At 53.9% G+C, this 14,822-nt stretch overlaps 1 protein-coding gene across 7 annotated transcripts in view; it reads right to left on the reverse strand.

The window, feature by feature from the left end:
- Window positions 1-5,515: 5,515 nt before the first annotated feature.
- Window positions 5,516-14,822, reverse strand: part of TBC1D14 (TBC1 domain family member 14) — a 90,678-nt gene continuing 81,371 nt past the window's right edge. For all 7 annotated transcript variants that reach the window (XM_003422739.4, XM_064286213.1, XM_064286211.1 and 4 more), the window contains 3 exons: window positions 12,814-12,923; window positions 10,924-11,182; window positions 5,516-7,675 (listed from right to left, as the gene is read on the reverse strand). In XM_003422739.4, the coding sequence (XP_003422787.1) occupies window positions 7,610-7,675; window positions 10,924-11,182; window positions 12,814-12,923 (435 nt within the window). In that variant the 3' untranslated portion in view covers window positions 5,516-7,609. The remainder of the gene's footprint in view (window positions 7,676-10,923; window positions 11,183-12,813; window positions 12,924-14,822) is intronic.

The raw sequence follows: 14,822 nt of genomic DNA on the forward strand, positions 1-14,822 counted from the left end.
AAAAAAAAAAAGCCATTCCAAAATAAAAACTTTTATTAAAAAAAAAAAAAAACAACTAACTGTAGCTAGGAAGCGGATCTCCGAAGAATAGAACCGGGGGGGGGGGTGGGGGGAACGACGGGGAGGCAGGCTTGCAAGTACCAGAGGGAAGCGCTCTGTGGAAGCCAGCAGTCCAGTCCCCACGGGGGCCACCTCCAGGGCCAGCTCCCAGGGGAAGGTAAACGGGGATTCTTCTTAAAAATTTTGAAAGAGTGGCACAGTGAAGCCCTGGGTGCACAGTAGTTAAGCACTTAGCTGCTAACCAAAAGGTTGGCAGATTATTATTATTATTATTATTATTTTATACTTTAGGTGAAGGGTTACAGAACAAACTAGTTTCTCATTAAACAATTAATACACGTATTATGACTGGTTGCCAACCCCACAAAGTGTCAACACTCTCCTCCACCTTGGGTTCCCCATGACCAGCTTTCCCGTCCCCTTCTGCCTTCTCGTCCTTGCCCCTGAGATGGTGTGCCCATTTAGTCTCCTTTTGTTTTATGGGCCTGTCTAATCTTTGGCTGAAGGGTGAACCTCAGGAGTGATTTCAGTACTGAGTTAAAAGGATGTCTGGGGCCATACTTTCAAGGTTTCTCTAGTCTCTGTCAGACTGTAAATCTGGTTTTTCTTGTGTGTGTGTTAAAATTTTGTTCTACATTTCCCTAGCTCTGTCCAGGACCCTCTATTGTGATCCCTGTCAGAGCAGTTGGTGGTGGTAGCAGGGCACTATCTAGGTGTGCTGGACTCTGTCTGGTGGAGGCTATGGTAGTTGTGGTCCATTAGTCCTTTGGACTAATCTTTCCCTTGTGTCTTTGGTTTTCTTCATTCTTCATGCTCCAGATGGGGTGAGACCAGTGGAGTATCTTAGATGGACGCTCACAAGCTTTTAAGACCCCAGACACTGCTCACCAAAGTAGGATGTAGAACATTTTCTTTATAAACTGTGTTAGGCCAATTGAGCTAGATGTTCCCCAAGATCATGGTCCCCAGCCTAAACAAGGATTCTTTGAGTTATGTCAGGGGCTGGACTAAACCAAAACCAAACCCGTTGCTGTTCAGTCGATTCCGACTCATAGCAACTCTATAGGACAGAGCAGAACTGCCCATGGAGTTTCCAAGGAGCACCTGGCGGATTCAAACTGCTGACCCTTTGGTTAGCAGCCATAGCACTTAACCACTATGCCACCAGGGTTTCTGCGGCTGGACTAGAAACCTCTAAAACTAAGATTATTTATATAAATGCAAAGTAAAACAGAGCTAGGATTATCTTTTCATCTCCTTGTGGAAAAGTATAGGGCCTGAAAAAATGTAGGCACTGAATAAAATTTGAGTGGAGTGTTATATGAAAACAATGTTTTAACAAACTGATGCGTCTGTGAAGTAAAGGACTAGTTTGTCAGGTGGCCTTTGTCCGGCGCTCCAGAGAAATAACCTGGAGTATTTGGGGTGCCTTGGTCTGGGACTTCCAGGCCACACCTGAGGATTTGTGCTGGCAAGTGGGGGCTGGCCAGATCAGAACAGACTCACCTGGGAGGCCGATGTCAACTTGCCTAAGGAGACATCATTTAGCCTTGGTGCAGGACTGGCCTATGAAAGCTCTGAACAGGGAGGCTCAGAGAGCTTCTGGTCAGTAAGAGCTCAATAGGGCGGCGTGTCCCCTTAGGATGTGGGAGCTCCATGCTGGGAACTCTCCCAGACCTCGCCCTGGGGTCTCTTTGTATCCTTTTTGGATATAATAAATCTGCAGTTTTAAGTATGGTATACTGTTCATGAATTCTGCAAATTATTGAATTCAAAGGGACAGTGGGAGCCAAGAGATCAGAAAGTGAGGGTGTCGTGTGGACTCCCCAAACCTGCCACCGGTGTCTGCCTTTTTGGCAGTCTGAAGAATGGTGTCCTTTTGTGAGCGCTGACCCAGCTCTGGGTGGCTAGAGCCAGAGAGCAGCAGGGGCGGCTGGTGAAGGGTGGTGGAGAAGAGGAGGGTAAGGGCCAGACCAATCCCCACATTTTGACACTTTGGGATGGAATTCCATGCTGATCTTCATCCCACATGGTCAAGTGTCACCTTCAAAGTTGCAGGGTTTCTGTTGTTTTTTGGCAGCAACAGGCTCTGCAGGAAGGACTCAGGCACCTGCCCAAATCCCAGAGCCAAAGGCATCTGAAAGGGGACCCTTGTCATTGGGAAATAAAGTCATTGCTGATGACTTATTACCACCTGTGAGAGTTTTTAACTATGTGAGTGCAAATACTGTTTTCTTTTTATAAAATAAATTTGTCTGGAGTCCCAGTTTAGATTTTTGCCACTGGTGTGGGTGCTAGTCCATAAAGCGGTATTACAATGCACCCCCATTTGGTGCTTTTTATTTTTCAAACTTTCAGATGGTCTTAATATCTGAGGAATGGGTCAAACATCCAGATGCCATGTCAGTGGACAAACTCCCAGGGAGTGTACCAGCAGGATCACACTGCAGGGAAGCTGACTCAAGCCAGACGTGTAACATTCCTTTCAAAGGACCATCCCGGTGTGTGTTTAACCAATGGCTAAATATGTGCACTGCACTGAACAACACACTGCATTGGGCAAATCTGTTGCAAAAGTGTTAAAAAGCAAAAATGTCACTTTAAGGACTAAGGTGCATCTGACCCAAAACTGACCCAAGCCATGATGTTTTCAGTTGCCTCATATGCATGCAAAAGCTGGACAACGAATAAGGAAGACAGAAGAATTGATGCCTTTGAATTATGGTGTTGAAGAATATTGAATATACCATGGACTGCCAGAAGAACAAACAAATCTATTTTGGAATATAGCCAGAACGTTCATTACAGGCAAGAATGGCAAGGCTTCATCTCACATACTTTGGACATGTTATCAGGAGGGACCAATCCCTGGAGAAGGACGTCATCCTCAGTAAAGTAGAGGGTCAGTGAAAAAGAGGAAGACCCTCAACAAGATTGATTGACACAGTGGCTGCAACAATGGGCTCAAGCGTAACAACAATTGTGATGACGGCGCAGGACCGGGCAGTGTTTCGTTCTGTTGTATATAGCGTCGCTATGAGTCAGGACCGACTCGAAGGCACCTAACAACAACAACGATCTTAATGAGGTCTACAAGATTAAATAGTGTCTTAAGCCAATCTCTTTTGAGACATAAAAGAGAGAAGTGAGCAGAGAGACATGAGAACCTCATACCACCAAGAGAGCAGTGCCGGGGACAGAGCAGGTCCTTTGGACCTGAGGGGCTTGCGCTGAGATGCTCCCAGACCAAGGAAAGGCTGATGACAAGGACCTTCCTCCAGAACCGACAGACAGAGGAAGCCTTCCTCTGGAGCTGGTGCCCTGAATTCAGACTTCTAGCCTACTGGACTCTGAGAGAATAAACTTCCCTTTGTTAAAATCATCTACTTTCGGTATTTGTTATAGCAGCACTACATAACTAAGACAGGTTTATAACAGAAGCTCTCAGCAGGGGCAAGAAGCTGAAGAAACAATGTTTAAGCAAAATTTTGTGAGACTCAGGGTTCAAAAGGGATGCTTCCAAGTCCTGGGGGTTAACTGTTTTGCAGTGTTGTGAGGGCAGAAGGCTGCTGCCCTGCCCTGCATGCACAACTCAGCGACCTGGGCCTGGGGAGGCAGCTCCAGTGGGTGTCCAGGCCTCAGCACTGGGGCGTGCCCATGGGAAGCCTGGAGCAGAATATGATGAGAGGAAGTAACTGGTCCATCTGACCTGGGACAGCACTCTGTACCTCAGACGCCTGGGGGAGGGCATGAGCTGGGCAGCAGCAGCAACAGCTCTTGAGCGGGTATTTAGCTCCACGAAGCTGACCACCTATTTCCCAGGACACTCCTATGCCCCCATGGTCCTCTGAGGACACGCCCTTCCTGCCCATGTGGTGGCCAGCAGCCCAGCCTAGGTCCCGCTTGTGCCCCTACCTCCCCTCTCTGCCCTGGTGTGACGACATGCTTCCTTCTCGCCTGTGCCTTCATGCCCATGCTACCCTGGGGGCTCTCTGCCCTGTGGCTTGTTTCTGTACTACCCACCATCCTGTCTCCCGTGTTCACTCCCCCTACAAGGATCTGTATATCTCACTTGAAAAAAACTGCACAGCTTCTAAAAGGATGGACTGTATGCTCCCCCGCCCCGACCCCCCCTACAGCAGCCGGTGCCCCACACAGCAACCTCCCCAATCTGGGTAGAGTGGAAGCCAGAACCAGAGCAATGAGGCTTCCAAAGGCCCCAGGTTATGTCAGGGGGTTCTGTCGGGAAGTTCTTGTCAGGGGGTTCTGCACAAGGGCCCTGCACGAGGCCAGCCCAGCAGCTCTCGCCGTGTCCTCGCTTCCTGGCCCTGTCTTCAAAGAGCTGCCACAAAGACGCCATGCAGTGACTCACAAGAAGCCTGCGGCACAAGCCCTGGCACCCACAGGGCAGCAGACAAGCCCTCAACCACATCACCACCGTCACAGAGTAGCCTGCAGGGAACAGATCAAGAAGAAAGGGCTGGGGGCATGTACCCGCCCATGAGGAAGGGGGGCAGCCCAAGGCCCCAAGATGTTCCACCTGCAGCTGGGAGTAAAGTCCCCTCACAGGGACCAGCAGCCTGGGGGGGCGGGGACAGAGTCAGAAGACCTGCAGGTGGAGGGGTCAAGCAAGGGGTCCCATGCATGCCTGCCCCCAACCGTCTGCAGCGGATGCAGAAGCCGGGCAGCGAGGACACACAGGAGGGTGGCTCCTGGTACCCGCAGGTACCTCCTCTCGCCCTTATGGTTGCTCAGCCAGCAGGAGTCATGAACCTCCGTCTTGTAGACTGAGAACTGAGGCAGACCGTGGCCAAGAAAACAACCCAGGCCGCAGCTGACAGGTGGAAGCACCGGGGGCCTACCTGTCAGCCCCGATCCAGTTTGTAAAACCACCGAGGATGGTTCCAAGGTCGCGTGCAGAGTGCTGGGGCAGTGACCTGCAGGGCGAGCGCAGAAGTACGCGGGGTGACAAGGCCACGGAGGCGGGCTGGGAGGCACAGGAGAGGCGCACTTGGCGGGCAGGAGAGCAGCCGGCTGGAGGGGGACTGGTGATCTCGGGGTGCCCTTCCACCTACAATAGGTGCCCCCAGCTCTCGAGTCCCTTGACTAGATGACCAGGCCTTTTGCTTTTAACAGAGCCTGACATATGGCTTTTAAACTAGTGAGTCAGCAAGATGCTCAGGACCGTGCCTGCCAGCTTCCAGGCGAGCCCCTCAAGTTCACACCTGACCACGGTCAGCGAGCAGAAGGACCGTGCCTGCCAGCTTCCCGGCGAGCCCCTCAAGTTCACACCTGACCACGGTCTGCGAGCAGAAGGACCGTGCCTGCCAGCTTCCAGGCGAGCCCTTCAAGTTCACACCTGACCACGGTCAGCGAGCAGAAGGACCGTGCCTGCCAGCTTCCAGGCGAGCCCCTCAAGTTCATGCCAGACCATGGTCAGTGAGCAGAAAAACAATTGTACATGACTTTTATTTAATAAAACCACTTATTTACAATTCAAAAAGTCCTAGTTGAGACACTTTACTAAATAAAATCAAAAGTTAACTGTACAGGCATTGAAACATGATATGCAGCAAGTATCACCAGGAGTTTAATCTGCAAACTACTCCAAGTAGTCAAAAACTGAGCAGTTAAAAAGTACCTTCAGCGAGCAGTGTTTCCCCAGGAGATTCCGGCTCTCGGCTCTAAGGTGTGGCTGCACAGAGGCCCCAGGCCTGGAGTCTGAGATCCGGAAAACCCAACGGTCCCAACAACGTGGCGTCAGCCCACCCACAACAGTGACAAGGAGGGAGGCACGGCCGGGCACAGGACCCACAGGACTGACACCTGAGCGGACCACTGAAGCTACCTCTGACCAGAGGCCTGCTGAGAGTCCCAGGGGCGTGGGGTTCCAGCTCAACACTTAACGCTTCTTCAAATGGTGCCATTCAGCGAGGTGTGTGTCCACTACCGGGCAACAGTGCGAGGAGCTGGGCTGAGTCGATGTGCAACCCTGCGTTTGGAGCCCTGCACCATCACCCTCTGACATGACCGTAGGAATGTCTCATGTACACTAAGAAAATACACACTTTTAGAGCACAGCACGCCTCTATCATGGACACAGGAAGTGTGCCTGGGGGGCTACATTCAATGCGGCGATGCAGGGACAGCACCCAGACATAGGGGACGGGCTGCCTCACGGGGTCGGCGGGGAAAGGTGGAGGCAGGAGGGGGCCCGGGAGTTCAGGAGAGAACCTGAGAGGGTCCACACACACACACACAGATGCACCCAAACAGGCCTGGGGGGTGGGGTGTGCAGACACAGCCAGGCTCCCTGTCCCGGCCCAGAGTCAACAACGCTCCCAACACCAGGAACCAGCCTGCTGAGGGCGCTCAAGAGCAGGGCCCCAAGGCTGCGGACCCTCCGTGGGGCCTTCTCCATGATGCTGCCTGTCCTCCTGTTCTGTGCAAACACTATTCATCTTTGAATCTGACAACCAAATTCCTTCCAAAGTTCTCAAAATTAGGGAAAAGCTACAACAAAATCCTGCCAACGAGCCTGGAGAAAACCAGCAGAGCTGGGGCTGAGGTGCAGACGCCAGGAGGCTGTGGGACTGCCGGGGCCACTGGGAGTCTGTAACCCACAGCGGCTGAAGTTGCCCGTACATCATAGCCTGACACAGAAAGAGAACTGCTGGCCCCGAGGACTGACTCCACATCTGTCACAGCAAGGGGAGCAATGCCCCAGCTGACCCCCATGTTGCCCCTGGCCCCCAGAGGCAGGAAAGCAGGGGGCCAGGAGGTACAGGCCAGGGCTCTCCTTCGTGCTCCCGTCGCCTCCTCCACCAGCCCGGAAGCCATCTCCATCGGTGCAAACAGCTCCTCCTGCTCGGAAAACAAGGGCCAGCGGCAGGCAAGCAGCCCCTGGACCCAGGAGCACTCCAGGCCACACTGCTTGGAGTCGAGGTGGCACGGTGGGGCACCTGCGAGGCCAGGGGGCCCAAAAATACAAGGCAGAGGCTTCCGAGGGGTCCACCTGCCCCGTGAGATCTTTGGTTGGTGGGCTTCTAACGCACAGCTCTCCACTCTGGGAAACTGAGCCCCGTAACTGACCCCACCCCCACTGTCAAGCCGTAACATCCCTGAGGCCTTGCACCAACACGTCCCACCACCAAAGCCAAGAAAGACTGAGGTGTTATTCCCAGCCATCGGCAGAGGCGTTGTGATTTAATTAACTGCTGCTGAAGTAAAGGGGAGAGGCAGCCACTTCCCTTGTTTAAGACTGTGCACCAGGCCACTGTGCCCCTAGCGTCTTAAGGCCAAGCCTCATCGAATCCTTCAAAGTGCTGTTCTGTTTAAGGCCAGCTTCAGTGTTAGGGACCAGACAGGAGCAGAGCCTGCTCTGCCCACTGCCTGCGGTGTCAGTCTGCACCACCGACCTCGGTCTGCACACACGGTGTCAGTCTGCACACGAGGCGTCGGTCTGCACACGCAGTGTTGGTCTGCAGATACGGTGTCGGTCTGCGCCCGCGGAGCCGTGTGGAGCTGTGGTGGTGCTGACGCCCAGGCCTCAGTGCCTCGTTGAGGGGCTGCCCCTCTCCATCTCTCGGCTGTCTTTCTGCAGCGCAGTCAGGACCTGGGGATGGAGGGAGACGTCTGGGCTCAGTCCACAGCACACACTGAACACAGACAGACAGACGATGCAGCCTCCTGACTACCCTACCCCCACAATTCCCGCCCCATCCATCCCATCTATCCTCCATCCCAGCCCCAGCGTGGTCTCTGACATCCTGCCACCATTGCAGCAGCCACAGCGGTGACAGCAGCCGAGGACTCTTCCTTCTCTGTCCTCAGCCTGGGTCTGCCCTGCACATCGCCACCAACGTCCACCTCCATGTGGGGTGGAACTACACCTGGCGCCCACATCCTGCCGTCCCGCTGCCAGGCCCTCTCACCAGGCGATGGGGCACCCTCAGGTCTGATAAAGGCACTGCTTCTCCTGGTGCCTCTCTGACCTTTCCCAGGGTGGCAGCTTCCTCCTTGGCTCCCAGCTCCCAGCTAACACTTTCACTTTTAGGGACAACCTGTCTGTCGTGACTGCTGAGCAACAGAGGAGCACCCACAGCAGCCCCCGCCTGAGCACCCAGTCAGCCGGGAGGAGCCCTTCATGCGTGGCAGCTGCTCACCCCGCACATGCCATTGAGGCCAGGACCCCGTCCTGGGGTGCTCGAGCAGTGGAGGCTCAGAGGGTTCACACCAGACTGTCACCCCCTTCACTGAATCACAGACCACCAGGGCAGAGCACACACATCAACCGAGGCTCCTTCTATTAGGCAGGTAAGAAGCCCGCCACCTCAGGTAAAGGGGTCGCTAACCAGCACACGCTCACATGTCCTGAGAAGATCAGCCATGTCTTAGCCTGGGTGTGGTACTGAGAAATGTGCACGGGCCACAAATCCCATGTGATGCCCACCATCACTGTCTGTGACCACAAGATGTCCTGCCACTTGGACAACCCGTAGTTGTAACCAACGGTTTCCCCCAGCCTAAGACACAGGAAAGCAACCGACAGATCTGACTTTAGTCTGCTCATCTTTTGGGTGTGCGTGTGTGGTGTGTGCGTGTGGTGTGTGTGTGTGTGATGTGTGCGCGTGGGTGGTGTGTGCACGTGGGTGGTGTGTGCGCGTGGGTGGTGTGCGCATGTGGTGTGCACGTGTGGTGTGCGTGGTGTGCGCGTGCGTGGTTTGCGCATGTGGTGTATGCGCGTGTGGTGTGTGCGTGTGGTGTGTGTGGTGTGTGCGTGTGGTGTGTAGACGTGTGTGTAGATGTGAGGTGTATAAGTGCACGAGTGGTATGCACGGCGTATGTAGACTGTGGTGTGTGTATAGATGTATGGTATGTGTGTTGCTGTAAGGTGTGTAAGTGCATGTGTGGTACGTGTGCTGTGTAGACAATGTGGTGTGTGTTGCAGACGTGAGGTGTGTGAGTGCATGTGTGGTGTGTGTGTAGATGTGTGGTGCGCGTGTGTACGTCTCACAGGAAGGTGACGGTGAGGAGCAGGAGAGAAGCCCGCTGCCCTGACCGCCGAGCCGCTGGAGAACTACAGCTGCCTTTCTGACGGACGGAGGCCACTAGGAGAGGCTGACCCCGTGCAGGGTTACACCAAGTGGCTTCACGGCCTCTGCGCTCACAGGCCCTGTGTGGTTCTGCACTCTGCTGCCACCGTCCTGAATCTCTTAATGACTTCTGAACAAGGGCCACGTTTTCGTTTTGCCTTGTCCTTTGTTTATAACCGGAGACAGCCATCCCTCTCACCAAGCGGGTCCTGCTCACGCAGGAGCTGAGTGTGCTGTTTCAGAACCGCAACAGTGCGCTGTTTCAGAACCGCAACGGTGCACGGGCCCCTCTGGCTGCTGGCAAAACCAGAGGGGCGTCTCCTGGTCACCCCGGGCCACATCACGGCTTCCTCCCAACACACCCTGAAGAAAAGGGCGTCTTCCCCCAAAAGAGTGGCCTCTGATGGGGACAAGGGGGAAGCGCGTTGGGGGCAGATGCCCAGGGAAAGGGCAGAGCCTTACACTGGGTGAAAACAGGCACTGATCACACGCTTCAAAAGGCTGCAGTTTATGGCACAGATTCCACTTTGGTACAGCTGTCCGTTCACCCATACATCACTAATTAGGCTGCTTACAAGCTCCGAGAGGGGCGGCCAATCACCGTGAGCAATCTTCCCAGACAAGCAAGCCAACACTGAGCCTGAAGAAGCCCTGGGCCCTAATGACCAGCGTGCAGGAGGGCAGAGGGCCACTCACACCACCATGGGGTCAGACAGTGAAGTCTGGACCGTGGAGACTACAGGACAGAGGACCCAGGTTTTCAATAGGTATGGCGGAAAGGAAGACAGGGGCTTATTTGATTCTCGACTCAAAACAAACTATGAAACCATCTGTGACATATACCCATGAGAAATTTGAAAACTGGGGTCTCTGACTGTTCTGGGTGACAGCGGGCCGTGCTCTGCTAAGGGCCCACATCCTCAGAGACACGTATTTACAGAGAGCGGTGCCTGGGGCCACTGAGCAACACGACGGGCGAGCCATGGCTGTGGTGGACAGTGACTGGGCCGTGGGGTCTGACAGGTACATGGGGTTTGCGATACCATTTTTGTGTGCACTGAGGTGTTCCGGTAATAAAACACTGAAAAACACCAGGAACATGCATTGCTTGGCACACATGGGAAGGCATAAGCCACTAGAGGAATAGACAACTAGGACTCAATGCTCAGGTGCTTGGAGCATCTACGGGGACAAGATCCAGGGATACGTCTCTGCTGTTAGCAGGATAGAGGCTTGGAGCACTCCACAAGGAGGATACCTGGGAGGGAGGGAGTCCTGGAGACTGGGGCTGCCCACGATCGCAGACCCTCAGCTCAGGTACACCGGCCAAGGTGCCACTAGTGGGTAATAGCAACCCACCCAAGGGGAAGAGCTGGGGGCCCTGGCCAGCTGTGGGGGCTCTCTGGGCCTCGCTCTCTTTGGCCATAGATAGCATCCCAGTGAGGACCACAGGCCCTGCATGGTGGCTCAACAGGCTTAGTTCTCTCTGTTTTCTGTCTCTGGCAGCACTTTAAAAAAAAAATGGTAGAAGGGAGAGGACTTGGTTTACAAAATGCTTTCTAAAGTGAGGGCCTCAGTAGGGTGCAGGGAAGGCTTCGGTCCCAGCCCACATGCCCGCCCCCTCCATCAGGAACCCAGAGTCAAGGGCATGCCAAGGCCGGTGGCCAAGCAGACATCATCAGGGTCCCTCCCTCCCCTGAACAGCTTTCTCAAAGCACAGTCAGCTGTGAGTCCCCCACGCTCCACGGTAAAGAGCAGGGATGCTCACCTGGGCCCACTTCTTATTCCGACTCTGCATCTGGATGGTGGCGATGGAGGCAAAGAACTCCTCAGGAGGCAGGTCCTCGGGTAGCCTGGTGAGGAACTGGGCGATATGGATGAAGTCCATCCTGGCCAGGACATCCTGGAAGAGCCGCAGCAGCCCCAAGGCTGTGCGGAAGAGGAATTCCTCACCGTCACGGCAGAAAACGTCCCACACGCGGCAGGCCAGGTCCAGCGGCAGGGATTTGCTGTACAAGGTGAAGATCCTGGAAGCAGAGGGGATGTTCAGACCGGGGTGGCCAACAGAGGACTCTGTGCTTATGTCTGAATCCAGCCAGAACACTCAGAGTCAGCAATGTTCCTGTTAAGGTGGCGCGGCAGGGGAACAGCCTGCCTTCATTCTAAGGCCGGTCTTAAAATTCCATGAAACACGGCCCAGTCAGCTGTCACGCAGCACCTCAAGACGCCATGCGATCCTGCCCACAGCAAGCACTGAGAAGCACCTTGGATGCGCCCACTCCATGGCAGACGCCAGATACAATGGTCGCCAAGACAGACGCCACCACCTTCCCAGAGCTCAGAGTCTGTCAGGGAACAAGACAGAGTCCAAGCATCTAAGCCAGCACCTTCCACAAGCCCCAGCACACAAGCCTGCACTACGTTGGAAGGGCTCTGCACACCACCCCCGCAGGGGTCAGCAAGGCCCAGAGCAAATGCTCCCGTCAGACCCAAGCCTGGATGAGCAGACACTGACCTCCACAATGCAAACCACAGTGAAGCACAGACTTCTGCCCCTTGAAACACTGGGTACCACAATGCAATCCACAGAACACACAGCCCTGAGTGGTCAGCGTGTTACAGGCTTATGCACCAGACTCCTGATCTGGACATGCCCCATCCCAGGCCAGAAGGCCTGACCCTCTCGGGTCCTCTCCCCTCTCAGACAGTGCTGGGCCATCTCTGGCCCTGGTGCTGGCGGGATGCCTCTCTCTGAGCGCCCACGGCCCAGCCCTCTACCCTGTGCTATCACCACACGGTGGCCTCCTCTCACCCCTCAGCACCTGGTCCAGCACCCATTTCTCTGTGGAACCAGCAGCCGGGCCGGTTAATCCAGTCTACCAGTGGAGTGCAGGGGTGCTGGGGCTCCCCAGCTCTTTCTGCCACCAGCACCGTACCCGTTCTGAGTGGTGGTTCTTGGTGGGCCTCCCTGCCCCTGCATGGAATCATCCTTCCACAAACCCCAGCACCTCACTCTTGTGCACTCTTGAAGATGTCACCACAAAGCCCCTGGACTCCTGGTGCCGGACCAGCCACCAGGCCTTCACACCACTGCAGTGGCGAACACTAAGCTGTCGACACGGACATTCTCTCAGGTGGGAACCACAGGGTGCAATCCACTCGGAAGGCTCCAGGTGTGGGTGCTGCCCAAAAATGGCCTCTCTCCAAAGGGCCAAGGAGCCTCTTACCTCTAAGGGTTCATGTCCCCCACCGTGCAGCTGCCGAGACAGGGTACCATTCAGGGGAGTAACCGCATTATAACAGGGAGCCACTGAGAGCTAGGACAGGGAGCCACTGAGAGTTGTAATGGGGAGTCACTAAGAGCTGTAACAGAGTCACTGAGAGTTGTAATGGGGAGTGACTTAGAGTTGCAGTGGGAGTCACCAAGAGCTGAAACAGGGAGTCACAGAGAGCTGGAACGGGAAGTCACTGAGAGTTGTAACGGGGAGCCAGCTATAACAAGGGCATGGTGCGCAGGGTGGGGCTTGCGACACGGGCAGTGAGAAGGGTACAAGGCAGGCCCAAGGGCCCCGAGTCCTGAAAGAAGCCAGCAGAGGACAGAGGAAAAGGGGCAGGGAGCCATGAAAACACCCTGAGAACACGGAAAATTCAGGCTTACCAATCAATTAGGTAGATGTCGGGAGTTAAGTTGTTTTTCTTGAAATGAGCAAACAATTTCGGCAAGTTTTCTTCAAAGAATACCTCAAATGCAGCAAAATAAGTCAACATCTGGGGAGACAACGGGAAACACGGTAACGAACCACTGGTCAGCACACGCTCCTAACTAATCTACTGAGACGTTAAATCAGTGTATTTACACCTTTACACCTAGCAGCTAGCTCTTCTCACGCGACTGCTGACAGTCCAAGGAGCAGTGCTCCACGGGGCCCAGGGCACCACCTCCAATCTTCACAGCAGCTCCCCGGCTACCTCATCCGACCTCCCCTTTACAGACTGGAGAACCGGACCCCAGGGCAGCTCTGTCGTCGGGGCACAGACAGAACCCAGGCCTGTCCCACTACAGAGGTAGCCTTCTCTGAGACCCGGGAGACAGGACACTGTCTGGACAGACCTGGGAAGGCAGACCCCACCCCCTCGCCTTCCAGGGGTTAATGCTAACGAGTGAGGCGAGGGCATCAGTGCTCTGGCTTACAGGCGCAGACCTTCCACGCACCTGGGTGAAAGCACCAGACAGAGGAACTGGCCGCAGCCCGTCTGTACCGGCACCTGTTCCCTGACCTCTGACAGGTGGTCCTGCACACAGACCTGCCACACAGGTCAGAGTGGGGGTGGGAGGCGACCCACCTGCCCACACCTCACTGGCTCTGACGAGCTTCTGCATCCTCAATGAAGGCAGTATGTGAACCACTGGCTCTCGACAGCGGAGATTTTGCTTCCAGGGACACTGGACAATGTGCAGAGACACTTTTGGTTGTCACAGCTAGGGGGATGGGGTGGTACTGGGATCTGGTGGGTGGAGGCCAAGGATGATGCTGCTCAACATCCTACAGAGCACAGGTCATCCCTCAGCAAACAGCAACCTGGCCCACCCAAACGTCCGCATGAAGGTCCCATGCAACATGGCGATTCTATGACTCTTCTTAAGCACGACTTTTATCATGTGTTTCCAAAGAGAAAGGTGGGGTCTTCAAATTTTGCAGAAACTTAAGATGGAAATCATTTTATTATATATGAAGAGAAAAAAAATCAAATTTCCATCCAGGAATCTCTTCTCTTCTAAACCGGCTTTTCAATTTCTGACCAGTATTTTTCTGGAAAGGTATGTTTTCCCTGATTATGAAAGTAGCACCTGTAAATACTCGCTGTAGAAACCTCAGGAAGGACAGGAATAAACATCATCTGTTAACATGAGCAACACTGCAGGTTTCCTTTGGTTGCTACGCTGCTGTCGTAGCTGTGAGGGTATGTGTTCTGTTTCACGTTTTATTTTAAATTAGCATTTTATCTTAAATACTTTCCTACATCACAGTTCTTTGTAAGCATCAGAACTTCTCTGGACGCATATTTAGATTTTGATTAACTGCTCTGTACTCCCTTGCAGCCCGTTTTAGGTGGTTTTCATTTTCACAACTACAAGTAATTCTGTAACGGCCACCTTCTGGCATCACGCTTTCTCTTTATCTATGGCTTCCTTGGAGTTGATTCTTACAAGCAAAATTACATTCCAAAGCCATTCACAGCTATTGATACTTAATACCAATTATCTTCCAAAGTACTCTGCCAATTTATACTTCCCCTAACAGTAACAGCCATCGGCCCGGTGGGAGTTTTTAGGTTCTTTTTTTAAGATGTGTGCTGCCTGAACTAGAACGACTCAGCAGCCCTTAACGTTTCCCAGCTGGCAGAACTACTCCATTGCTTTGGTTTTCAAGTACTGGGGATAATTAGCTATCAGCAAACGCTCAAGTCAAAGCTAACAAAAAAGCTGATGGATCTGTTCACTGTGACTCTTCTTCGGGACTCCAGAACACAGGCTTGGGAACCCAAATGGACTGCCCCATGGCCCTGGCCTCGTCCCTTCGTCCCTGAGCCCCACTTCCTCATCTGCACAGGGCAGAGGACCCTTTCACATGGCCTCATTCCCTCATCCCTGAGCCCTGCTTCTTC

The sequence above is a fragment of the Loxodonta africana genome, chromosome 5 (assembly GCF_030014295.1).
Source record: "Loxodonta africana isolate mLoxAfr1 chromosome 5, mLoxAfr1.hap2, whole genome shotgun sequence".
NCBI classification, from domain to species: domain Eukaryota; kingdom Metazoa; phylum Chordata; class Mammalia; order Proboscidea; family Elephantidae; genus Loxodonta; species Loxodonta africana.